At 41.1% G+C, this 27,439-nt stretch overlaps 1 protein-coding gene across 5 annotated transcripts in view; it reads right to left on the reverse strand.

Annotated features, from left to right (window-relative positions):
* NCOA7 (nuclear receptor coactivator 7) overlaps positions 1–27,439 on the reverse strand; it is a 150,868-nt gene that overhangs the window by 11,959 nt on the left and 111,470 nt on the right. For 4 of the 5 annotated variants that reach the window (XM_039257344.1, XM_039257346.1, XM_039257343.1 and 1 more), the window contains exons 11-13: positions 9,716–9,863; positions 1,981–2,106; positions 484–636 (exon numbers count right to left, since the gene is read on the reverse strand). In XM_039257344.1, coding sequence (XP_039113275.1) covers positions 484–636; positions 1,981–2,106; positions 9,716–9,863 — 427 coding nt within the window. Of the gene's footprint in view, positions 1–483; positions 637–1,980; positions 2,107–3,909; positions 4,128–9,715; positions 9,864–27,439 lie in introns of those variants that run through there. The other variant, XM_039257348.1, reaches the window with a different exon arrangement.

The raw sequence follows: 27,439 nt of genomic DNA on the forward strand, positions 1-27,439 counted from the left end.
AATGACTGTATTTGGAGATTCGCTTCATTTTCCTTTTTAGAGATGCATTCTGAAGTATGTAGGGGTGAAATGACATAATAATTGGGATGTACTTCAAAATACTTCAGTGAAGGAAAACCAACAAAGAAAGACAGATGAAGCATATGGGGCAAAATCGTGCTGACTGTAAAATCTGGTTGATGGGGAATTCTTGTAATGGTCTCTCTACTGTTGGGTAAGTTTGAAAAATCTTCACCAAAAAAAAAAAAAAAAAATGTTTTCTATGAGGAGTGCCTGGGTGGCTCAGTTGGTTAGTCATCTGACTCTTGATTTTGGCTCAGGTCATGACCTTGTGGTTCATGGGTTTGAGCCCCACATCAGGCCCTGTACTGGCAGTGCAAAGCCTGCTTAAGATTCTCTCTCTCTGCCCTTCCCTCTCTCTCTCTCTCTCAAAATAAATAAACTAATTAAAAATTTTTTTTCTACAAAAGTAACAAGCCTCACCTGGTTATCCATATCTTTGATGACCAATAGGACAGGACTGTCTAGTGACGCTGACTTCCGATAGAGAGTTTTCAAACTGGTCCCATGCTCTAATGTGCTATATGCAAGTCTCCATGGGTACCCTTGTACCCTTGCTGGAAGGCGTCGGGCCAGCTGCAAATCCAAAGATGGAGGTGTAAATATACAGTTTGCCCACAAATCCCTCATAAGCATGTAGCACAAAGCAAGCACCTGAGGCCCAAACTCAAAATCACACTTACTCACATGTTGTTCATCTTTACTCTGGAAAATATATGTCACTATAAACCAAGAAAGAAAAGGGAGAATCACTGCTTGATGGTGTTGACCTTGGCAGGGATGCCAGCCAGAGCACACACTCCCTTTCAGGGCCGTGAATGAGGGATCACTATGCAACTATGCATTTGAAGATACAGCACCCAGAATGTAATGAGTTAGACACATGCTCTCCCTTTTACACTTCAACCTGACCTTCAGCAAACAGTTCACGGTTCTCTGATTGTTTTTTCTAAGTGTTCACAGGCTCACAACTGCTACTGACAATGGTAGCTTCCCACAGAAGTGAGAACAAGAAAACACAGGTATTTTATGCTAGTAGTCAAATAAATGTAGTCTGTCCTCATCTTGCTTGTATCTTTCACCTACATTAACATTTAGCTTAAACCTGGGTGCCATAAATACCAATAATGCATATCTCTTCAAAAATACTAACAAAAGAGGCCATGAAGTAAGGAAGTTTTCAGAATGCTCAACATCGCTTCTACTATAAGCATGAACTCCATCTCCATAACTGCTTGCTCAAGTCTCCTGGCTTTCCTGAGCATTCACAGGCTCATTTGCAAATTGAGAGTTAAACTCGATTCTTTAATATCTCTGAAATTCAGGCTTGTGAGTTGGCTAATGGGAGAAATACAAGAGGTCCCTTACTCAAGGTCAAATTTGGCACATTATAGTATTTCATAAAATTGAAGTAACAGATTTTCAGAAAATATACAGTGAACAAAGAAAATTACAGAAAAAGGAAAATTATTCCTAGTGGTGGGTAGTTTTCATAAAGCTAGTAAAGTGTATGTACTATATGACTTTTATTGAGCCCAGTAAATTAAAAAACCATTAGAACTCTATAATAATCAGTAGGATAAATTTAAATCCACTCATAAGTGTTATTAGGAATATGCACAGGACTATGGTAAGACAACTTAAAAACTGTTTTGAAGACATGAAAGAGCCTTTTCATTCAGGTTTAGGAGATGGATGTAGTTTCTGGCCAAGTCCCCAAATCCGCAAGAAGGTGACACGAAGTGCAAACGTAACCTCTCTGAAGCAGAGAAAGGACGCGGATATTGGTTAGGCTGCTGGTATTCTTTCGTTAAAACCTGACCCTTCCTTCACCCCCAGTGAGAGGAGCAAACATAGGGATGGAAAATGCCTTTTTAAGGCCTGAAAGCCCCCTGCCCGAAGTCCCAGGGGAGAGCCCACCTGCTCGATGTGCATGTTCTCTAGGAGCGCGCTGTGGGGCTGCAGGATTGGCAGAGCCAACTCGTCATCGTCTTCATAGTAACTGCAGGTGCTCTTCCTGCGCTTTGCCTCCTCAACGGTGATGATCTGGAATGGAGAAGGCAAGCCCAAAAAACCTGGTATGTTTGCTTTTCCTTCACCTGCTAAAATCGGTCTCAGGTACACAGTCGCCTAGAACAGGTGAAGTTTTAGCAAGAAGACATAAATTGAACCAGGGCTTTGGGAAAAGGGCTAATTTCAACTTCAGTTTCTGAATAAATGCAGAATTTAACACAGTACAGCTGAGACACTTAATACGTACAAATTAAAGTGCCCCCTCTCTCTGACCCTCCCCTTCTCATGGTGTCTCTCTCTCAGAAATAAATAAAACATTAAGAAAAAATTTTAAAAAAGGGGGGGTGGGCACCTGGGTGGCTCCGTTGGTTGAACGTCTGACTTCGGCTCAGGTCATGATCTCATGGTTCATGGGTTCAAGCCCTGCGTCAGGCTCTGTGCTGACAGCCAGCTCAGAGCCTGTAGCCTGTTTCAGATGCTGTGTCCCCCTCTCTCTCTGACCCTCCCCTGCTCATGCTCTCTCTCTCTCTCTCTCAGAGAGAAATAAATATTAAAAAATATTTTTTTAAATAATAAAGTCATAAGGTTTCCACTTTTACTACTGCTGCCAAATGCTCACTGGGGGTGACTTATTATGCATAACTCTACAGGTGACATACCCTTCAATGCATTAAATTATTCTCCTTTAGCCTGCATCTAAATATGGATTGTTAAGGGACTAATCAGTAATCATTCTGTAAGTCTTCTATAAATAGGGAAAAACTGGTAAGTAAGATAAGGATAGTTCTTAAGTCAAGACTCCTAATGTTTTCTCTCAGGGCTGTGGCCCATAGCAATATACCCTGATAGAAATAACAAATGGTAACATCTACTAGAAGCCACAATAGAAAGAGACACAAAGCTAAATTTAGTCTAAATTACAATTAGGTTAGAATTCTTTATGTACAATTCAGAAGCTATCAAAAGAGCTTTTCCTTCAAAACTGAGAAACAGGATTTTCTTAGTTAAGCATAAACTATGCTTATGAAAAACCAATGTCAATTTCAATTTAAAATATATTTTTGGGGGCGCTTGGGTGGTTCAGTCGGTTAAGCATCTGACTCTTGATTTAGGCTCAGGTCATGATCTCAGGAGCTCCTGTGCTGACTGTGCAGAGGCTGCTTGGGATTCTCTCTCTGCTCCCTCCCCTGCTCACACTTGTAATCTCTCTCTCAAAATAAATAAACTTAAAAAAAATTTAAATCTATTTTTGCCCCTCCTAATGTCTGGATAAATCACTAAATTATTTTGAAATTGAATGATACAGATATGGTAATTAATTCAACAGAATACCTGGGTACTAAATTCAGTGACTTTTGCTTCATAGAGAAAAAAACACTTAAGTTACATGTAGTGAACGTTGTCAGATAATGCACTACTCAGTTTCCAATACGCACAGTGATAGATATAAAGTACCTGCCACTGTCTGAGCCAGATTTATAGGTAAGGAAATAAGCTAATACATTTTACTATCTTCTCATGGGAGATTTACTTAAAACACTGTCAAAGAATCACAAATCCAGCATTTTAAATGTATTAAATAAAGCACATGTTTTTAGTGAACTCCACGTTGAACACAGGTACAAAGAGGGCTGTGGAATGAAAAAAAATAAAATAGGGATTTTTTTTTTTTTTTAGTCCAAAGAGAAGGGGCAAACCACATCATATCCATCTCCCAAACATTCATTTGAAATGTCAGCACAGTCCTTTCTCATTAGAAAGCATTTGAAAACATACTGAGTGGCAGATCGGTGAGGATTCCCTGGCATCTATTAGCTCTCAGGGACTCCTACATACCTTCACAAAAGGCTCTTGGTCCGGTCTCGCACAATAGAAAATCTGAATGTCCAAGGGCAACCTTCGGTCTCGCATGGTGACGGGGAGAACTGTCCGCTTGCTCTCTACCGAGGAACAAACAGCTTTTTTCTCTGCCTTCACACCACTGTTGCTTATGGCCACGCTGAGCTACAACTGTTTTTGCAGTATCTAGTTTCCTGCATGATTGAGTTTCTGTTTCCCTTAGGAGAGGGCTCAACATTTCTACAGGAACACACCCAAATTAGGATTTACGGCAAACACACTTCCTGTCAGGCATTGCTGTGAGGCTGTAAAATGACACTTTCACCTTTGAAACGGTAGTTTCCTAACTGCAACAAAACTCCATTGTTTTTTTTTTCTTCTTCTTACACTTTTCTTCCTTTTAGTCCTCTGGCTAAGCTAGCTCTTCTGACCCTGTCTTTTCAGAGTTTTTTTTTTCCCCAGGGCCTTCTCTAAAAGCTAAATTTTCATTTTAAACTTTATATATGTTCTCCAACATAGGTTTGAATTTCAAAGGAGCCTTTACCCAAGGAGGTTTATTACGCTTCCAACAAGGGCATTTCACTTCAATGCCACATCATGTTTGTTGGATATGAGGACCTTAAAAGAATGAAGAATGATTTATATGAAGCTGAGAAAAACATTACTTTATATTCAGTGTTTCAAAAGAGCTGGCAAAGGAACATCTACCTCCTTACCTTTTAGAGTACTCATCTTAATGACAAGCATGATGAGTTCCCTTCTACTTCCCAGATCAGATGGCAGGGGGTTGGGAAAAAATGTAGATCACCACTGCATCAATTTTCAATGATCATTCTATGACTCTTCCAGATCCCAAAAGGTCTTTTGGTTTTGGGTACTACTGAGCACACCAGAGTGCTATTGCATAGCTCAAGCTGGGGTCAGTTCTTAGGAGAACCCTGACAGAAACTCCATGACCAGACCCAGGTCAGCTGGAGCTTATTTTCAACACAAGCACCAGGACACAGCTTGGGGCAGAATCACTCGGATTTTGTGCCAGTGAGACAGCATGCTCTTCAGTCCCTGGCACTTCACAACAGCTAGCATTTACTGATCTCTCTCTTAATGACGGCAAGTGCCAGGTACTTGGCCAGACTTGGGGACACAAAGCAGTCCAGTCTCAAGTGGGTGAAGAGACAGGAGAGAGACATTTATAAATAATAAGAATATTATTTATAACATGCCACTCCATGTAATACAAATGCTAATAGTAGCAACTCTAGGTGGGGCCACCTAGAGAGTTCAGAGATGGCTTATTCACAGAGCTGATGGGGCTTCAGTTTGAGTGTAGAGGGTTGGGGTGCGGGGAGACGTCAGGGTGGAGGATACAGGAGAAAAACAGATGTGTTTCTTCTAGATTCACTATAGCTTGGGCATAGAAAGGAAGAGAAGTAGAGATGAAGCTGGAGAGGGACAGAAGTGGAGAAAATAAAGAATCTTAATGCCATGAAGAAGCTGAAAACTTATCCTAGGGGTCACTGCTTCTAAAACCTGGCTATTCTTCAAAATCTAGGAGCCTTAAAAAACACAGATTCTGACACTCCTCTCCCAGACCTAAATTTCTGTCTCTAGTAGTAAAGGGCTAAGCATCAGTTAAAAAAACCAAATTACCAACTGGTGGTTCTGATGACTGGCCAGGTGGGTAATAACTGTAAGCAATGGAGAGTCCCTGAGTGTTTGAAATATGGAAGTAAATGACCACATGTGTTACTGAAACAAGTTAAATAGATCGCACAGAACATATATAGGACCTTTAAATAGATGAAGGAAACATCAGATATCATTAAGTAGTGCTAGAAAAAATTGACTATTATAAATATTACCTATCATGTTTCAATAAATCAACTGCAGATTGAGTGAGGTTTAAATGGATATTCCAAGGCCATCCATACCTAAAAACACTACAGGGGAAAACAAAAACAAAAATAAAACCAGAAGAGCCTTTCCCCTGCTCACACACATGCTGTTGTGCATGTGGGTTATCTCTTTCTCCAGAAAAAACAGAGGAGAGGGGCACCGGGGTGGCTCAGTCCATTGAGCGACCGACTTGAGCTCAGGTCACAATATCACAGTTTGTGAGATTGAGCCCTGCATCCGGCTTGCTGCTGTCAGCACAGAGTCTGCTTCAGATACTCTGTCTCCCTCTCTCTGCCCTTCCCCTGCTCTTCTTCTCTCTCAAAAACAAATATTAAAAAAGATAGAGGAGTCAAAATATATCATTTAATTACAAAGAGCTCAGTATGATGAAACTATGAAGATTCTTTTAGGAATATGAGTAAAGGAAATGGGTGGGAATCACACGCACATACACACACACACACAACCAGAAATAGCATATATAGCATACACACACATACACACATTTTTTCATTTATTCTATCCTCAATCAAGGAAATAAAATATATCATTTTTCTGCCTCCAAATTAGCAGAATTTTGGGGGAAATAAGAGTACTTATCCTTGCTGCTGGAATTAATACAGCAAGAGAAGTATTCCTCACAATGCTGGCAAGTTGTCATATATAATAAAATAGAATCCTTTAAATATTAATATTCTTGTATCAACTAATATCACTGCTAGGAAACTAAGGGAACAGTAATAAGGGTTGCAGATCATCTCATCCTTGTGAAAAACTTGAACCAATACAATGATTCCTAAAAGTGGGGAATGGTTAAATAAATTATAATTGAGATTTTAAATGTCATGCAACCTTAAAATGAGGCTTAAAAATCTTTAAGATGATATAATTCTTACAAGATGTTAGGTGGGAAAACTGATACAAAACTACACATAAAAGATGACTGCCTTTTGCAAAACTAAAAAGTAGGATTCCCTATCCTCCAACCCCTAGAAAATGTCCTAAAATAAAAGAGCAAAAAAAAAAAAAAGAATTGAATAAAATGCACAAAAATGTTAAGGGTGGTCACATATTTTTAAATGTGCTGCATTGTAGTTTTCTGTAGTTTCCAAATTTCCTACAATAAGCAGGTGTTACTTACAGAAAATTAGGACATAAAACTTACTTACAGGGTCTGTGTATAGGAGGACAGCCTGGTGACTGGTTTGGGACTGGAGGTGCCCTTGGGAGTCCATGGGAAGGGTGCAGACAGGCTGATGGGACAGGTTTGGTGGAGGGAAGCAGAGGCCTCTCTACCATGTAAGATCACAATCAATAAAACTCTGACTAGCTATGATGAAGGAAAAGAATCTAGGATGATATCTAGGTTTCTAGCTTGGGCCACCACCAACTGAGAAGGGAATACGTGAGAAGAAGCAAGTGTGGGGGCAAGATGTGTTGTTTTGGACACGCTGAGGATCAGACACCTGCTAGCTTCTGGGGAGTAAAGGTCTTCTTCCCAAAGGAGGAGCAATGCTGTTGCCACGGGTTGGCTTGAACGTAATGCTAGTAGGCGGGGTCTGCTCCTGCATGCGAGGGAGTGTGGCAAACATTCTTCTGCTCATTGCACTTTTGGACTCTCTCTGCCATGTGGCCAGAAAACAGGGAAAAGGAAGCCTGACCAGTCTAGCCACTTCTCTCTCCAGTTATCAGCATGAGTATTAGCATAAGCATGAGGAGCTCGGAATAGGCCAACCAATTTCTTCCTCTTTCTCTATCCCTTCCTTCTTTTCTTCTTCCACTACAGATCTAGAGTACTTTCTTAGAGGGATTTGCCCTCTCTTTCTTTCTCCTCAGTGGCTCAGTCTGAGAAGGCCTGGGGACACTGCCCAGGCCCACACTAGATCTTGAAGCAGACCTTTCTCTCCCTACGTGCCTCTTTAGCTTCTTTCCCTCTAGTACTGGTAGGTGCGGCCTCTCCTCTCATTGGGGTACTGGGATTGTCAAGAGCTGATATTCAAGGATGGGATTAGTGGAGAGAGGCAGAACAGTCCTTCAAGGGGGACTGTTCCTGCTCAAGATACTCAGGCCTCATCAGGCAAAGATTACACCCCCCTTCCCCCACAACCATGCAATCTAAATCTTCTCTCTGGAACTCCGTATTGGAGCAAGAGGCGACAGCCTCAGTAAGAAAGTGGACATTTCAGGGGCACCTGGGTGGCTCAGTCAGTGGAGCTTCCTATCCTTGGTTTAGGCTAAGGTCACAATCTCACAACTTTGCCAAGTTTGAGCTCCATGTTGAGCTCTGTACTGACAGTGCAGAGCCCGCTTGGGAGTCTGTCTGTCTGTCTGTCTCTCTCTCTCCCCCTCTCCCTCTCCCTCCATCTCCCTCTCCTTCTGCTCATCCCCCACTCATGTAGTCTCTCTCTCAAAAATAAATTAAAAAAAAAAGGAAATGTACATTTCCTGGCTTTGCTTCCTTTGTGCACATATATTATGAGGGCCTCTTAGACACAGCTGATTAGATGATAACAGAACTTGATATTCTTAGGCACCTTGGCCAGAATACCAATATCACACCACCTCAGCCTCATGGGCTCTTGCAGCTGTGCCTGGGAGGCAGCTATGAACTCTAGAGGAGCAGCTCGGGAGAAAGGTATATGTACAGGCAGATGTAGGAGGGACCTCATCTATACTCAGAACTTCAACTTTGCCACTGACTGCCAAATCATATCTTCAGATATTTCTCCTAAGTTTTATTCTGTCTCTTGGACAGATTAGTAGATTTTCTACTAAATCTAATACTCTTGCTATGCTCCTATCTCAGTGAAGGGCAGGTACCACTACCCCTTCAGTTCTCACTCTAACAACCAAGAGATCAATCTCTGTATCTTCCTCAATGTCCACATATGATGCTGATTACTCATAAAATCCTGTGTATTCCACTTTCTAATTATCTTTCAAAAGCACTCAATTTTCTCCATCCCCACTGCCACTCCTGCAGCAACCACTATCTCTCAGCACTGATGCCTGCAAGGGCCTCCTAATGTGTCTTTGAACCTCAAGTGTTGTCCAACTCCTCCATCTCTTGAACATCTGGTAGAAAAGAGAGCTCTCTGAAATGCATGCGTGTATACTTCTCCAGACTCAAAACTGTTCAGTGCCTTCCCACTGCTTTTGGGAAGACAGACATGGTTCGCAGGTCCTTTGTGATGTGCCTTTGCTTCCTTTTCCTGCTTCATTTCTTGCCCCTCCTACAGCTTTGCACCCTATGGTCCAGCCACAGTGAACCTGTTAGTTTATCAAATGCCCCAAACTCTGTTTCTCCCTCAGTCATTCCTCTGCACAGACTTTCATCTCTGGCCAGAACATGGCCCATGGCCCATTCTACCCCAACTACCTGAACTACCCCTTCTGATCTTTGTTCAGATAACTCTGGGCAGCTTTCCCTAACCCCCTGGCTCCATTCAGGTGCCTGGCCCCATGCTCCTACAGCACTTGGCACTTTCCCTATAATGGCAATTATCTCATTATATTGTAATGATTCATCTGTACTCCTTGATGCTAAATTCTACTTCTCTCATCCATTGTGCCACTGGGAAGGGCTTGGTAAGTGCTCAGAAAAATTATGAAGGACTTTTCAGACCACATTAAGGAGCCTGAATTTCATCCGGTACATAAAGGGGACCCATTAGCAGTTTTTAAAAAGGAAAGTGAAATGGCCCAGCAGCAGTAGTAGTGGTGGTGTTTATCTGACACATACAACTAGCTCAAGTAGAGGAATAAGGTTATTCCCCTTCTATAATTTCAAAAGCGCACAGGAAATCTAACTTCTTGCCAGCCAAGAAGTTCTTGGTATTTGGACGCAAGAAATTTTTGATTGGATACTATAACGGCCACAACAGTCTAGTCCCTTTTGAGTGCTCACCTCCCAGCTCTTGGTGGTTGGTTCACTGAAGAAGTTGTCGATCATGTTCAGTTCTTCCTTTTCCACCACCACAAAGCCTTGTTCTTTGGCATCTTTCCCATAGACGTCAGGAGACCACTGAACAAAGAACGTGTACAAGTGATCCACCCTGAAAAACACGTTCGTCATAGGAGTTAACACCAAATCCACTTTCCTGGCAGGCACAAGTAGGAACTTGGGCACTTGCAACCATCCTTTTCCTGCTTGGCAAATCCATTTTGCTAACTGGGAAATTTCCCACTGTGACGATGACCTCCATGAGTGCATTCCAAATTTGGAAAATAAGTCAACTAGTGAAAGTAGAAGTCTACAGACACTGAGAACCTGTCTTTCAATCTGAGGAAAAGATCAAGAGACGAGACATAAAATTGAAAAACACAATGAAATATTTACACCAAATATTATCTCCTCGTTAGGTCTTCATTTATTGGACACTTGTATTCAATGGAAAAAAATGATCTGAACTTTTAACACAAAAGATAAAACAATACTTCAGTGGGTTTTTATGTAGGTGAAGCACTGTTATAATTTTAACAAAAACACCTTTAATAGCTATGAAGTAAATACTAATTGTTGTTTTGATATTAGAAAGAGACCTAATTTATTGACATGGGAATGTGGCTGGCTTCCTATTTCTCTGTTCTCTTATACATATTTAACACCTGGAGGTACTGTAGCATCTAACCAAACTTCATCAATAGAGAGATGGCTAATTCCTAAGCATAGAATAAGAACTCTGGTCCCAGCACCTGCAATATCGCCCCAGGTATGAGAATCACAGGCTCTCTAACCTTCGATTCTACTCCTGCAGCCATCACAGTGGGCAAAGTGAGCAACAGGTAGGATCTGATGATTCTTAAAGTCTTTTCTAATTACAAAATGGGAATTCCAATGTAAGCCTGTTGTCTGGGGCAAAATTAACTTATTGCTAATTTTTAAAAAGTGATAATTATGTAAAAATATTATAACAATATTGCTATAGCTTGAATGTTTGTATCTCTCCTAAATTTGTAATGTTGAAATGTGATGGTATTTAGATGCAGGACCTTTGGGAAGTGTTTAGGTCATGAGCTCTCATAATTGGGATTAGTGCCTTTATAAAAAGAGGCCCCATTTCACCATGTGATACAGTGAAAGGATAATTGTCTATGAACAGGGAAGTGGGCCTTTGCCAGACAAATCTGCCAGCACCTTGATCTTGGACTTCCCAAGATCTTCCCTTTAGAACTATGAGTGAGGAATACCTTTCTGTCATGTATAAGCCACCCAGTCTTATGGCATTCTGGTAAAGCAGCACAAATGGACTAAGACAAATATTAACAGAACTAAAACAAAAAAAGAAAGGACCCCCACAATTCTGAAATCCCAATGGACCAAAAGTTTTTTAGGGTTCTGTATTCCTATCTGTTCTTGTCCATGTGTATATAGTAGTTTTCCTCTCATTGTCATATCAGGACCAACATATAATTGTTTGCTATATGTAACATTCAATCATGCACATCTGCCATGTTGCTAGTCTTTGTCCGGATTCATATGCGCTCATTTCATGAAAGTATTAAGTCATAAATAGCCTGAATTTCTGCATCTTCAGGATATTTAGCTTCTTCCCATTTCTTCAGTTGTACAAACATTACAGTGAACAACCTCAGGATCTATGCCTTTCGCCTTCTTTTGAATTATTTCCTCAAGGTGAGTTCCAGAAACAGGATTACTGAGCTAAAGGGCATGATTTTATATCTTGTGATTCATCCTGCCAGGTGGTTTTTAAAAGGCTCACTAGTTTACTCTTGACACCAGCAGTTTAGTTTGCATTAAAGTTACATACTCATCTTACTTGTTACTCTTTTTTTTTTTAAAAAAGAGTTTCATACATATTTAAGTTTACCTGATGCACTTGGCATTTCTCTGAGTGTTGGTGCACTGAACAATTTTCAAAGGTTTTCTTCCTGGCTACAGCTTTTCCTTCATGAATTAGCTCTTTGTGGCTGAGGAGTCAGTGTTTTCCTTTTCAGTTTGTGGGAACTTTTACAGAATCAAACTTTTACCACTATCAAATGTGTTTCAAAGCTGTTGTTTCCCTTTTAATTTAAATTTTTTATTATTTTTATTAAAAAAATTTTTTTTTACATTTATGTTTTAGAGACACAGAGAGACAGAGCATGAGTTGGGGAGGGGCAGAAAGATAGGGAAACACAAAATCTGAAGCAGGCTCCAGGCTCTGAGATGTCAGCACAGAGCCCAACACAGGGCTGGAACTCACGAACCGTAAGATCATGACCTGAGCCAAAGTCAGATATTTAACTGACTGAGCCACCCAGGTGCCCTTGTTGTTTCCCTTTTTATATTAATCATATCTTTCCTTTGATAATACAGGATTATCAATTTTCATATACTTTAAAAGCATATTTCCTTTGAGATTTCTCCTATTCCTTCTAAGCATGGAGAGTTGGCACCCAAGACAAGGTGTGTATCCGTGTGTGTGATATGCTATCATTTCCATTAAAAAAAAAAAAACCAGATATAGATATAATTTTACATGGATGTGATGGTTAATCGTTTATGACATCAACTTGGCCATTTTAGGCCACTAGTCTAGATGTTACTGTGAAGGTGTTTTTTAGATGTGATTAGCATTTAAATCAGACTTTCAGTAAAGCAGATTACCCTCCATAATGTGAATGGGCCTCATGCAATCAGTTGAAGGCCTAATGAGAAAAAGTTTGAGGACCCCTGAGCAAGAAGGAGTTCTGTCTCTAAATAGCCTTCAGACCTGAGACTACAATATCAAATTCTTCCTGCGTCTTCAGCCTGTCAGCCTCCCCTGGCAGATTTCAGACTTGCCAGCTCCCACAACCACGTAAGCCAATTCCTTCAGACAAATCCTTCTCTCTAGATTTATATATACATATCCTTTTAGCTCTGTTTCTCTGGAACTCCTGGACTAGTACAATGGACTATTATGAAAGAGTATATAAGAAACCAATTGAAATGGGTTACTTCTGGGGAATGGGATGTGGTGGGAGAAAGATATTTTACATCATATATACCTTTAAGTTACTTTAATTTTTGGAATAGGCAGGACATTTTTCTGATATTAGCATCAAAACTATATTTTAAAAAGCAAATAATGAAAAGTTTCCTTCTCACTCACATCCCTGTCTAACAAATTCTGTGCCCACTCTTTTCCCTTATAAGTGACCACTCATTTCATTTCCTGCATAGTTTTGTAATGTTATAAAGATACACATAAATATATTTTCTTTTTGTCTTCCATTTCTACAAAAGACAGCATTATTTTCTATCTTGCTTTCTTCATTTAACAATATATTATAGTCTCTTTCCACATCAATATATAGATGGCTTCCTCATTCGTTCTTTCATAGAGACACAGTACTTTGCTCTGTGGATTAACCAGAGTTTATGTAATCATCCTCTATAGATGGACCCTTGGGTGGTTTCCAAGACTGTGTTGTTACAAATAGTGTTGTGACAAATAACTTCGCATGTGAGTCACTTCGTGTGTGTACAGGTATAGCTGTAGGATATATTCCCAGAAGTGGGACTGTGTTGTCAGAGGAGCAATTCCTTCTAACCTTGCTACTAAAAACCATGTTGACCTTTCTAGGAATGATATCAATGTTTGTTTTTCCATCAGCAATAAATACATGCGCACACACACACACACACTTTTTTTTTTTTTAATTTTTTTTAATGTTTTATTTATTTCTAGGAGAGAGAGAGAGAGACAGCGTGAGCAGGGGAGGGTCAGAGAGAGAGGGAGGGTCAGAGAGAGAGGGAGTCACAGACTGAAACAGGCTCCAGGCTCTGAGCTGGCAGTCAGCACAGAGCCCGACGCGGGGCTCGAACCCACGAACCGCGAGATCATGACCCAAGCGAAAGTCGGACGCTTAACCGACTAAGCCACCCAGGCGCCCCACACACACTTTTGAACAGCAGCATTCGAAAGTATTTATACCATGCAGTATAAATTTTCCTATGAAAAAGTAACTTAGAAAAAATTAAGCACCACTCCAGCGACGGAGTATACAGTGGTAACTCCTTCAGTTTCCTAACACTTAATATTTAGTCTATCTCAACTATGTTTTGTAATAGAGACCCAAATATGCTTCATTCTAACTCCTGGAAAGGAAGACATTTACTATGCTCATATCTACAATGAATAGGACTTCCTAATTATTTAGTGGCTAGCTTTCCTGTGAGAAAAAGAAAAATAGTCCCTGATACTTGCCAGCCAGCCCGGGCTACCAGCCAGACCCCAGTGCTGCTAGGAGCTGGCCTGGCACTCAACACGAGACCCTCGGATTCTTCTGTTGAACATAAACATGAACACTGTCCAGCCATAAAAATGACCAAATAGCCGTACAATTTGGACTACAACTGCTTTACTAATTATAGCATTAAGCTCTGTAGTCTAGTCTTTCCTTCCTTCTTTCCTCTTAGATAAGACAATCATAAAATGACCTCTGCTTCCTGATAGCATCTAATCTAGACCAAATGCCAGCTCCCTTAAGTCCTCCCCTGAATCACCTAACACAAATCGAAATCCTGCCCTCCTTTTTAGCACTCATTTTCTGAAATGGCCCACAGTCCCATGGTGTGCATTCTATTTTACAAGCAATGCATCAACCCAGCTCATTCAACATGTGTTTCTGGTGGTCTGTGGCCAGAGGGTACTGCTTCCTTCAACAACTCTCAGTGTTGCGCTCAGGGAGATTACCTTCAGGAATATTGGAGCTGATTGGGGATATTGGGTATCATTTAATTCAACTAACTCATCTTTGATATAAGGGAATGGGGGCTCTGAAGTTTACCATCAGCATCACAGCCAGGACTAGATGTTCTGACGTGACAATCAGGGTTCTTTCAATCATACTACAAAGCCCTACCCTTATTGCCACTGATTTCTAAATTGCTTCCCAGTTAACTTCCCGGTTCTGACAGCAGACACATTTTTGTCATTATTTGGACCTACTTTCCATGAAGGACTGCTCATTTGTTCTCTAATATTTGATCCTCATAGGGAAAGTCACTGTGTAAATATGAACACTGAAGAAGCATCCCAAGAAATGATTAAAGCTCATGCTGATACATATCCCCATGCAAGACTGTGAGGGTATAAGAAGTGAGGTGCAGATTTGGAATTAAGATTCCCTACTTTCTTAAAAAAAATTTATGTTTATTTTTGAGAGACAGACAGAGCATGAGTGGGGGAGGGGCAGAGAGAGAGGGAGACCCAAAATCTGAGGCAGGCTCCAGGCTCTGAGCTGTAAGCACAGAGCCTGATGTGGGTCTTGAACCCGCGAATCACAAGATCATGACCCGAGCCGAAGTCAGACACTTAACCAGCTGAGCCACCTAGTTACCCCCCCTGATTTCATTCCTTCTTAGACATAATAAGAAAACACAAATTGTACAAACTGTGGGTCAATAAATATTTAAATGAGAGATCCTATCCTAGAAACTGCCAGTCACTTTCCTTTTTGGTGACGAAGACATTCAGTTGCTTGAGGAGACCCTTTTAATTATGTAGATGTGAGGTGAGTAGGATTTATTACTCTGGAGGAAGATATAACTGGACATTCTGTCATCGACAACTTTTTCTTACAATCCACTGGGAGGGGATGAGTTAGAAGGTGAGAGAGAGGGAAGATCTGTATAAACTCCAAAGGATTTCCTAAGAAGGAGGAATCCTGTGCCTAATATCCTCTCTTTTGAAGTTCAAGATTATTAAAGCATCTTTGATTAATTAAAGTGGTCCAAATAGAGATAAACCCATAGGAAAGGGCAATATCCTTTTCCCTACCGCACCCTTCTTGAAAAGAAACTCTTCAAGGTAGTGGAAGGAATGGTCTAGACTGATATCCTGGGATCCTTATGAATGCCATAATTATTTTGGGAATGGGTCAATTTGGGCATAGTGTGCCGATGGTAAAACTTAGACCAAATTACCTGCCACACTGGGCATACCAGGGAAGGAAATGGCTACTTATATCATATGTGTATGTGTTTCTCAAAAGCTGTAACAGGGTGTAGGGTGGGAATAAGGTCAATTTTGGAATAAAGTATTCTTGCCTGCCAGTGCCATTCTCTCTACAATAAATATCTCAGCCTGGGGCAGGAATCTGGGATGACCTGGTAAAAGGGCCTCTTCTCCCAAACCTCTTCCCTTGGGACTGTTGGGTTTCTAGTGAGTGGTAAATCAGGACTCTGGATTTGTTGCCAGAGTGAGTGTCCTATCCTTCAACAGCTTGTAGTGTGTCAAAGAGCGGCCAGAGCAGCCCTTTAAACTGGGTGAAGCACTGGGCATTTTGGACTTACCATAGAAAAAAGGATCTAGAAGGGAGGGAAGAGGTATTCTCAAAGTATCACAGAAAAGAGGGTCAGAGTCATAAATTTTTTAAAATATTAAACAGAGAAGTGACCTAATTTTTTCTAATTTTTTAAATGTTTATTTTTGAGAGAGGAGAGACAGAGCATGAGTGGGGGGTGGTGGGCAGAGAGAGACGGAGGCACAGAATCCAAAGCAGGCTCCAGGATCTGAGCTGCCAGTACAGAGCCCAACACAGGGATCAAACTCACAAACCATGAGATCATGACCTGAGTTGAAGTTGCAAGCTTAACCGATTAAGCCACCCACGCACCCGAAGAAGTGACCTTATGTTTTAAGCAATGCTGATGAAATATATTAGTGACCTAAAAAGAAAAGATGTGATTCCTTGTCTCAAGGATGCTACATTGTACAGCAGCTCTAAGAGGCAAGTATTACTATGCCCAACTTAAAAATAAGAAAATTGAGGCTTAGCAAATTCAAAAATGTGCTCGAATACACCCTCACTGGAAATGTTCCAGCCAGTCCAAGCTGACTGCCTCTTCTTTTATGAATTCTGAACCCCAAGGAAGACAGTACATTTTTGTACCTGTCTACAATCAGATGTCTCATAGTACAGGTCAACTACTTCCTTGGCTTTAGATTTCATTAATGAAGCGTAAGTAACACTAGTGAGGTGCCTTAGGTGGCCCTTATGGCACGTGCTGCCCTCTAGTTATTCCTCTTCCCATACCTTCCATTAATAGGCTCACAGCACTGCCAAGACTCTGCTCCCTGTTTGGGCAGCATCACAGGGCAGCTGCCTTACCTCAGCTGTGCTCCTGGGGATGGTTCTCCACTGGCTGCAGTGGACACGACAGAAGCCCTGAATGGCCTTCCTCCCGTCTCTGGGGGTAGGCTTGATCTCTGCTGCCAACAAAGTTGCTCCAACCTTGGGAAGCCTCAGGTAAGTTGAGATGAGAAACCTCAAAAGTACATTCTGCAAATGGGGCATCCAGATGGGAAATGTTCATGTCCCTTCTCTCAGATGTTCAGGGCCCTGGCACACCCTACTTTCCCTCAGCAATAGCCTCTCACATAGACATGGGGCCCATACTATGCCCCTGAAGGGAAAGCCAAAGGAATAAAGAATTAAAATGGCCTGTGCCACAAGAGAAAATTAAAGTCCATTTGGAACCAATCTGATTACTTAATTCTTCGGCCTCTGGAGACCAAATGGAAGGCATCAATGACCCCTTTCTAGTTCTACTTCTGCTCAATTCTCTATCCTTTGTTTATTTTTACAATTTAATTGGGGGGAGCAAGGAAGAGGATATGACTTCATCTTTTTTTCCTTCTAGATTAGAGTGACTGTAAGTTTATTTAACCTAATTCTTGGAATGGTTCTTTTTAGCTAACTGGGTTTTCCTGGTCATTAGTTCCCAGAAGTCAACCCTGACCTCTGGAGACAGGTCTCAGAGTGCTGGAAATTCCCTCCTCGTCCCTCTGCAGACCTCCCCTCCACCCACTCCCCCTCTTTCTGTTTCAGTTCTGCTCTCACCTTGACCCCCCACTCTTCCTCTTTCCCCATTAGCCCCTCCTGGATTCACATACTTCAGACCAATCTTTCCGTCTCATCCTCACTGGCGCGCCCTAGAAGCACAGTTTTGATCCTCCTACCGCACCTGCCCTTCCAAAAACCTTCTCACAAGAACAATCACCTTGCTGACGCCTCTCTTGGGATGATGGATGTTGCTGGGTTTTCTTATTTGTGCTTAATGGATCCACTACAAATCAAAGGCACCTAACCTTGGCTAAGAAAATCCTCCCTCCCTCAGGGGCCTCCCTACTCAGCCCTAACTTACTTCCTTAACTTTCTAAACAGTAGCTATTCCAGACCTCTGCTTTTGCTAGGTCTCTACCTCACTCTCCTACCTGCCTTCCTTTCTAAACAGAGAACTCTCCACTGTACCATCCTGATAATGTACTCCCCTCAACCTTCCCTCTTAGTATCTTTCTCTTTAAAAGAAGGAATTCCTCTTTTACCCATTTTAACCCTCTTGTCTGTACTTTCGACAGTCCTGACACTTGGTGAATTTCTTCCATTATCCCATCCCACCTCTCCCTGCACTTATTTCCTTCATCTTAAATTTTTTTTAATGTTTTATGTATTTCTGAGGGGGAGACAGCATGAGCAGCGGAGGGTTAGAGAGAGTGGGAGACACAGAATCTGAAACAGGCTCCAGGTTCTGAGCTAGCTGTCAGCACAGAGCCCGATGCAGGGCTCGAACCCATGAACCGTGAGATTATGACCTGAGCCGAAGTTGGACACTCAACCCACTGAGCCACCTGGGCAGGCACCCCTCCTTCATCTTAATCCACAAACCTACTTGCATTTCCCCATCCTTCAATTTAGAAGCTTCTGGATTTTGTTTATCCCTAAAGCTCCCTTCTCATGTCCCATCTTCACTTCAGAGCTTATTGTTGACATTTGGGTTAGCATAACTTCCAACTTCTTTTCATTCTGGAATTCTTCCATTCTATTAACTTTTTAGTATATGCCCTTTGTTAAACCTGCCTCAGATACTCTCTGGATGGAGGCAGAGTTTTTAACCTTGTTCTCTCCCTCCCTGCTTCAGTGAAGCTGATTTTCTCAAAAGTGATCTACTGTCAAATTCAACAGTATCTCAGTGATCATTTGTCTTGACTTCTGAAAGCCTGTTGACGGCTTTTTTTAAAACCCACTCAGGAACTCACCTGTGGTTTCTGATGAGTCACTGAATTTCCCTGGCCTTGGCTGCCTCAGGCTACCTCTGGTCAGGCCAACACAATTACCAGTAATTACTGCAACACTGGCCACTATCAGGTAGCAATGGGCGTGGTAACACATGTGAGCAGGGAGTGAGGTCAAGTGCTAGATCCTAGAAAACCTAATATTTAAGGAAGAAGCAATAGAAGTGGTCCTGGAAGGAAGCTAAGAAGAAACAACAGGAAGGCAGAAGTGATCTTATAAAATACAAACCTGATCACTTTCACCCAGCTGTATAAAATCCTTCCAATGTCTCCCTGTAGGTTTAAGGATAAATTCTAACACTCCTTGGGGGTGTGTTAGAGCTCTGTTTTGTGCCAGTCTCCAAAATGTGCTCTTTCTTCCAGCAAGAGGCTCTTGTACCTTTGCTCTAATATCCTATTCTCATGTTGCTGCCTCTTTCCTTTATTACTATTATTTTTTAAAGAAGAGTGATGACAAGGGTAAGCCTAGAGGGGAATCATCTCGGGCTGGGATCAGGGAGGCCAGCGGACATCGTTACTCTGACTGCTGAGGGAGGGGAAATGGCATCCTGCTGCAGGGAATGTGTGCAAAAGGACAAGGCATTTAAAGGACAAGAGCAGGGTGACGCTAGAAGGAGGGCAAAGTGGACACAGTAGAAGGAAAGGCAATGCAGTCAGGTCACAGGTGACTTCTAACCGAAGATTCTGTAATAAGAACAGGGCCATGCAGGTGCAGGAGACCCAGGCCCTGCTCTAGAGGGCTCAGGTGAAAGGGAGTACACAAAAAATCCAAACACAGCTCCAACAACACAATGACAGAAGCCAGTCGGCATGAGAGGGGAGGTGTGTACTGACAACTCATCAGACAGAGCAGGAATTCCTGGGGGTGGAATGAAAGAGCAAGGCTGAGTCTTTGCTTAATGGAATGGCAGGAAAGGAGAATGCAAACGCCAGAGGGACTGGGTCGCTGGGTGGGTCACAGAAAGTCCTGAGCACAAGATAAACTGCTTGGACCTTATCCTGAGGCTATTGTTTTCCAAAGTGTATGAGGAGCAGCTCCAGTGACTTCTAAGGGCACACAGAGGAACATATTTTAACAGCCACAGAATATTAGCAGTGGTAAATACAACTAGCACATTATACTTTTGATTTCACATATATTACTGCTCAGGAAAAGGCTAAATAAAAAAATAACTGCTATAAGTTTCCTACAGACAACTACTAAGTAAACAGTAGGACAGACGGTACGCAGACATGGGGATATTTGTGAAGGAATGTGTGAGTGGCTAAAGTTTGAGAAAGCACTACTGCAGATGCTGTGGAGGCAACGGCCAGGGCTTTGGTAGGAAGTGGCCTGGCCAGATCTGTAGTTTGGAAAGACCCGCTGTGGAGCCAAGTAGAGAAAGAAGGTCAGGAAAAGATAGGACTAGAAACAAAGGCTCTGTTGAGGAGGCTACATTAGTGATCTAGCCACAAGGTCAAGACCAGAGCTCAGATGTGGCAGCGGACACAGGAGACGAGGCAGCTTGCCTGCATACTCTTCCAGGCACAAAACCGGCGCCAACCCACCCAGCAACAGTTAATACACCAAAACCTGGTATTCAGGTTTTGTTTAGGTTCTCTGTCTAGTTACAAATTGGAGCTTAGTTAGATTCCTTCATAAACCTCAAAGATCTTTATCATCAACACAAGGATCCTTTTAGGATTCACTGCAAAGGAGCCACCATATTCAAGGCACAAATCCCTGTTTAGCAGATAAAGTTGTCATCTGTGAAAAAGAAATGCAAAGAAGGTAAATGATACAAGTTCTTGGAAGGCAACAGCCTTACCTCAGAGGCAGCAAAGGATTAACAGATGTTAAGAGTAACGGTAGTGGCACAAATAACTTTAAGTACAAGGACAAGTTCTTTTTTCCCCTCATAATAACCCCATGAGGTAGCCAGTATAATTATCATTTCTGTTTAACAGAAGAAAAAAGAGATCCTTATATAGATTAACTTGACCAACACCAACTTGACCAACTGAGACCAACACAGTATGTTATGGGTGGATCTGGGATCAACCTCAGGTCAGTTCATATACTGGTCTCAACCAATATATGTCACCATTTCCTTTATGGTTAGTCTAACTGTTGTTTCCTTAACACTCTGTAACTGACAAACTAGAGGGCTGAAGGATATAAAACCTGATTTAAAAAAAATCTGAGTTGACATATGTAGAACTTGAGAAACTTAGCAGAAGACCATGGGGGAAGGAAAGGGAAAAAATAGTTTCAAACAGAGAGGGAGGCAAACCCATAAGAGACACATACAGAGAACAAACTGAAGGTTGATGGCGGGGAAGAGATGGGAAAATGGGTGATGGGCGTGGAGGAAGGCACTTGCTGGGATGAGCACTGGGTGTTGTATGTAAGCGATGAATCATGAGAGTCTACTCCCCCAACCAAGAGCACACTGTATACACTATATGTTAGCTAACTTGACAATAAGTTATTTTTTTAAAAAAATCTGAGTTAATGCTTGGAACAAAACGTTACTTAGTCACACTTTAGGTATATGTGCTTTAGGTACAATCACAATCTATTTTCTTAAAATTGGCCATGCTGGCATTTTACTATTATCTGTTTCTTTTTCTCTTTTATTTTTTTTTAAACATAGTTATGAGGTAAAGCAAAAAAAAAAAAAAAGCATACATGTCTAAGGTAAAGAAAGACTTGAACTCCCAAACTGGTCCCATTTATTACTAGCTGGAGGCTTTGGGATAGTTCCTCAATATCTCTGAACTTCTAAAATGAAGATAAGAAAACCTAGCTCCTCATATAGGTGTCTGGAATATTAAATATACATGTAAGTTCTACTTTCTGACAGACCTTTTACAAAGTCCCTTGCATGTGATTATCTAAAATCTTGCTACCACATAGACCAATGAACTTGACCAAAATAACCTAGAAGCAGTTAAGGCATTCTTGTCTTATCAAGGTCCACTTTACTGGTAAGGAAAGAAACTGAGGCTATATACAGCAAGATATAGCCCCTGAACCACCCACTTGATTTAAAAATTATAAGCAGGAACCATCAAACAATTTACTATCACATTAAAAAGAGATGTTATGGTGTAGAAAGTGGGAAATAAGAAGAAGACAAGGAAAGGGATGAAGAGAGTAAGAATGTGACCCAGAGAATAAGGAAACACACATGTATGCAGTCCCCCATTCATTTGTATTGTTGATGAGAAATTAAAGATAGTCCAGTGCACTTCAATCTAAAACTTCCCCAGACTACATTCTGAATACAGCCAGAGAAGCCAAAGAAGGCAAAGTGCTCCAGGCCACAGAGGCTGTATACTAGAAAACTACCACCTCTTAAAACCTACCTTAAAGGCCTGACCCAAGGTCCTTCTATGAAAAAGGTCATTTTCCTTGCCCTGTAAGGTCCCTTTCAGATCCAGTATTCTACAATTCCAAATGAAACCAATGATTAGTAATACCCTGGTGTAATGCTTATTCTTCCAGGGTCTTAGTGTGTTTATAAAAAGAAAATTTATTTACAAAATATCAACTAAATATGCTTCTTTATCCTGGTTCACCAAAAATAATAGGAAAGCTCTTCTGAGAATCATTGATCAGAACAATTACAGTTGTAAAAAAGGATCACTTAAAAATAAGAAGAAATTGGGCCCCTGGTGGCTGAGTCATTAAGCATCTGACTTCAGCTCAGGTCATGATCTCACGGTTCGTGAGTTTGAGTCCCACATCGGGTGAGCTCGAGCCCTGCCTTGGGTGAACCCTGCTTCTCTCTCTCTGTCTCTCTGCACCTCATGGGAGTCTCTCCCCCTCACTCCGCCCCTCACTTGTACCCTCTCCCTCTCTCTCTCAAAAAAAAAAAAAAAAAAGAAAAAGAAAAGATTAAAAGTTTATGTTAATATCAACACTGAAGGCCTTAGGCTGACAGCCCATACCTTGGACTCAGCATCTGTACTTTTTATTTTAAACAGTGGCTAATACTTAAAAATTGGGCAGATCTGACACACATATTCAGCTTCTTTTGCAAAAGATGCGAAGGCCAAGCAATCCATGGCACAGCAGCATTCTGCTGGAGGTACAGAGGTGCACAGGTACGCAGCAGCTCTTCCCCAGAACAGGTGACTAACACTAGCCCCCCCGGGCTTCCCTCCCACCATTCCTCCCTCTGGCTCCTGCAGGCCTTTCGGCTTGCAATAATTACTTTCTACATACTTACTCCCAAACGCTGTGTGCAGCACCCATTGGCATGAACTACTATGCGGTGGACACAGGCCACAAGCCACACTCCAAAGTGCTGGTGTTCACTCCTGCAGCAGAAAACACAGCCACCCCAGCGAAGAGCTCCTACCAAGGAAGTTATATTTCCATGAAATTAGGTCTGGCTCTACAGTCACTGATTAACTTGAAGCTTTTGCCAAAGCTGGTTACTGAAATTACTGAAGGGTGGCTGCCTAATAGTGCTTCTAAAAGATGATGATGAATTTCTAGAACCTTAAGTTAATAAAAGCAAAAGGTAATGTAACCAGAAAAAGTATGAGAGGAAGCAACATCACTTCAAAACATTTCAAAGCATTAAAAGAAAAGAAAATTGATGTGCTATAAGTATCCTATAAGTTACATTTGATTAGCAGTTTTCCAGAACTTAAACTTGTGTTAAATACAAAAAGAGAAAGATCGTTTCTTTAGGGATAACTTTGGAGACCTTTTTTTTTTTTTTAATAGTAACACTTTTATCTTCAAACATCACAACAATAATATAGAATGATATAATAACATGTTATACTTGAAAATCACAGGGCTTGTATTCTGAAATATACCTCTTTGGGCTAAGTAGGGCCTAAGCTGCTCTAGTAAGACTATTTAGCACTATAGTCTTACTGGCATTGACAGTCATCAAAGATTTCAATTTAGCCTTGAACCTGTTAAAAGCAAGAGGACTTTTGATCAGAAAATTCAGCACTAACTATGGTTAAAGATTTCATACTAGAAAACTAGGTTACTGTTTCATTCCTTTAATTCATCCTTTTTTTTTTTCCTCCAAGGAAAATGCTCTTGAAAGCATTTTGCTTAGGATTTGAACATCTTTCCATTGTAAATCTAGTTTATTTTTTTATTTTTATTTTTAAATTTTTTATGTTTATTTTTAAGAGAGAGGGGGAAAAAATACAAGTGGGGAAGAGGCACAGAGAGAGGGAGACACAGTATCTGAAGCAGGCTCCAGGTTCTGAGACATCAGCACAGAGCCCAACACGGGGCTCGAACTCACAAACCATGAGATCATGACCTGAGCCAAAGTTGGACACTTAACTGACTGAGCCACCCAGGCACCCCATGTTGTAAATCTGGTTTAATAGGAGAATCAATTTTCATTTTTATGATTTTATCTCTTATTGGAAAAGTAATGCATGCTCACTAAACGCACATCCAATATTTAGTGGCAAAGAAAGATACATTTTAGTAAAAGCAGTTTATAGAGTATCATTTACGTACACACACTCAATTATCACATCTATATAGATAGATAGATACACACATACTATCATTATATTAATTCATACATAGAAAAAAGGGCAAAGTCTACAAAAATAAAAATAAATTGCAGCTGGCTTGGTGTAACAAATTAAGAGCTTTTTCCTCCTTTTTGCTTTTTTGTATTTTTCTAAATATTATATAAAGTTTATGCATTATTTTAGTTTTAAGGAATAAGGTACTTAAATATTTTTATCTATGAGACTATAGGCTAATTTATTCATGAATCCATCCAATTAGCATTTAGAAGTATGCTACATACTAGATCCTATGCTGTTTCTACGACACAATATTATAACACACAGTGTCAAAAGCCCGTAGTAGTCCACATCTGTAGAAGAGTATAGTTAAGTGCTATGACAGAAGTGGGGGTACAGTACATCTAAACTAGACAAAGAATATTTCTTAGAGGAGACATTTGAACTAAAACATGCATTTTGGTGAGGAGGGTAATATGGCTGGGGGTGGGGAGGGGAAGCTGGATATGCCAAGCAAGCCAGTCAATAAGTCTGATTCACATTTACTTCTATCAAAATATCGCCAGTTGTCCACAGAAGGGTCAGCAAGGGAGCAAAAGATCCTAGTGATATCAAGTGGATAGAATAAGCTAGCTGTGGCACGGACCAGTGTGGGAAGATGACTGAGAGGCAAGATTATGTCCACATTCTGGCTTTGGGGATGGGGTGGCCTGTGGTATCAGTTACTATGATGGAGAAAATAGAAAGCAAGAGTTATAGGGAAAGTGACAGGGACAATGGTGGAAATAAGAAACCCAGTTTAGGGCATGATCTGCTTTGAATTTGTCTGATCCATGGATGACCCAAATACTGAAAACTATCAAGTATACATGTGTTTGGGGCTCAGTAGAAAGTTCTAGACTGAAGACAGCTGGACATGATCGTCATATAAGACAGAGTTAATTAGATGCAGGTAATCATATAGATAGTCAGAAACATAGAAGGTCTTTTAAGGGTTAACATTTAATGAGGAAACAGAGGAAGGAAAGACTAGGAAGGAATGACAGAACAAAAGGGTGTCTAATAAATATGATGGTCAAAGGTATCAATGCTATAGAATGTTTAAATAAAATAAGAACACAATTATCTTCCTTTGTTTATCGCAATATGTACAGAAGTTGCCTAACAGATTCTAGCATTCGATTCTAAATCCCAAGCTACAGGATGTTCAGGGAAGGACTAGATACTCTGTATGTTTAAAAGCTCCCAGATGGTTTTATTACAAAACTAAGTTTGGTACCCATTGATCTAAGCCACGAATTCCTTGTTAACTATATATATTTTCATCTCTATGAGACAGAACACATTCCTTCACTGGCTTTAATCCTCAATATTTCTAAATTTAGAAACTTACAGGAGATTGATCCTACAGGAGGAAAAGGTGCTAAACTTCCATTCGTTCCCCCAGTGCCTCCATGCCTGTGGGTTATTCACCAGTCAAGTATAGATAGAAAAGACTATTACTGCCAGTCTAGGGAGAGACCATCGTCGGGGGTACTGTTCTGAGAAACAAGGATTTGTACAGGCAGAGAAGAGAGGGGAACTGCCTGAGTTCAGGAATATTATATTTTAATTTTTTAAATTTTATTTTAGAGAGAGCGAGCATTAGTGAATGGGGAGGGGCAGAGAGAGAGAGAGAGAGAGAGAGAGAGAGAGAGAGAGAGAGAGAGAATCCCAAGCAGGCTTGCTTGATATGGGGCTTGATCCCACAACCTTGGGATCTTGTGAACCAAAATCAAGAATTGGAGGCTCAACCGACTAAAACACCCAACCGCCCCAGGAATACAGTATTTTTAAAAGATGCCAATCTAGAAAGGTCCTAGGCCTAGCAGGCAAAACCCATAAAGTGACCAATCTTAGTAAAGCCACAGATTCAGGCAAATGAAAAAAACGTCAGGAAAGTAGGCCAGTCTATAAAAAGCTTTAAAAAGCAAACAAGGGATTTTAGGGCATCTGGGTGGCTCAGTTGGTTAAGCATCTGAGTCTCGGTTTTGGCCCAGGTCACGTTCTCATGGTTTCATGGGTCCAAGCACCAAGTTGGGCTCTGCTCTCTCATGCAGAGTCTGCTTGGGATTCTCTGCCTCCCTCTCTCTATGCCCCTCCCCCATTCACACTGTCTCTGTCTCTCTGAAAATAAATAAATAAACTTAAAGTGAGAAAATAAAAAATAAAAAGGACACAGGAATTTGGACTTTAATTCCGAAGGCTTAGGATATTTTTAGTGGCAATATGACAAGATCAAAATATCTTTTGAGATTATTTTGACCATAAGGTAACAAAATAGATTATCAGGGGAACTGCAGCAGAGAACAGGGAACCTCAGTTTAGGTACAAGGCACTGTAAGAGTCATGTAAAATAAGGTAACTGGATCTTGTGATACTAGCTTCAAAGGAAGGAATACTGTTGGGTTTTTGTTTGTTTGGGACCAGACAGCCACTGCAGCACATGAAAGTTCACTCTAATAAAGAGCCAACGCTAGAAGCAGCCTTCACCTTAACCAGCTGCAAGTTAAACTCTTTAACATTAGAGAAAGGACATTTTAGTCAAGCTCTTTATTTCTATACAATGTTCTGACAAGACCATATCAATTTAATTAATCTGTGGAATATCATCCTTAAAATAGCAGTCACTTCCGGGGTACCTGGGTGGCTCAGTAGGTTGGGCATCCAACTTCAGCTCAGGTCATGATCTCACGGTTTGTGGGTTAGAGCCCCGCGTCGGGCTCTGTTCTGACAGCTAGCTCAGAGCCTGGAGCCTGCATCAGACTCTGTGTCTCCCTCTTTCTCTGACCCTCCCCTGCTCACTCTGACTCTCTCTCTCTCTCTCTCAAAAATAAATAAATTAAAAAAAATATCAGTCACTTCCTCTCCTTGTAATTACGGAGACACATCTCCTCAGATGGAGGGCACTTCGGCAAGGCCCAAGGATATGAATAAATTTGGAGATGCTGCAGATTTTCATTACCTCACTAGTCAAGACAGGGCTTTGAATGTTTGCGGCATTTCCCATCCTTATT

Source organism: Hyaena hyaena, unplaced genomic scaffold, assembly GCF_003009895.1.
Source record: "Hyaena hyaena isolate Hyena2069 unplaced genomic scaffold, ASM300989v1 scaffold_613, whole genome shotgun sequence".
In the NCBI taxonomy this organism is placed as follows: domain Eukaryota; kingdom Metazoa; phylum Chordata; class Mammalia; order Carnivora; family Hyaenidae; genus Hyaena; species Hyaena hyaena.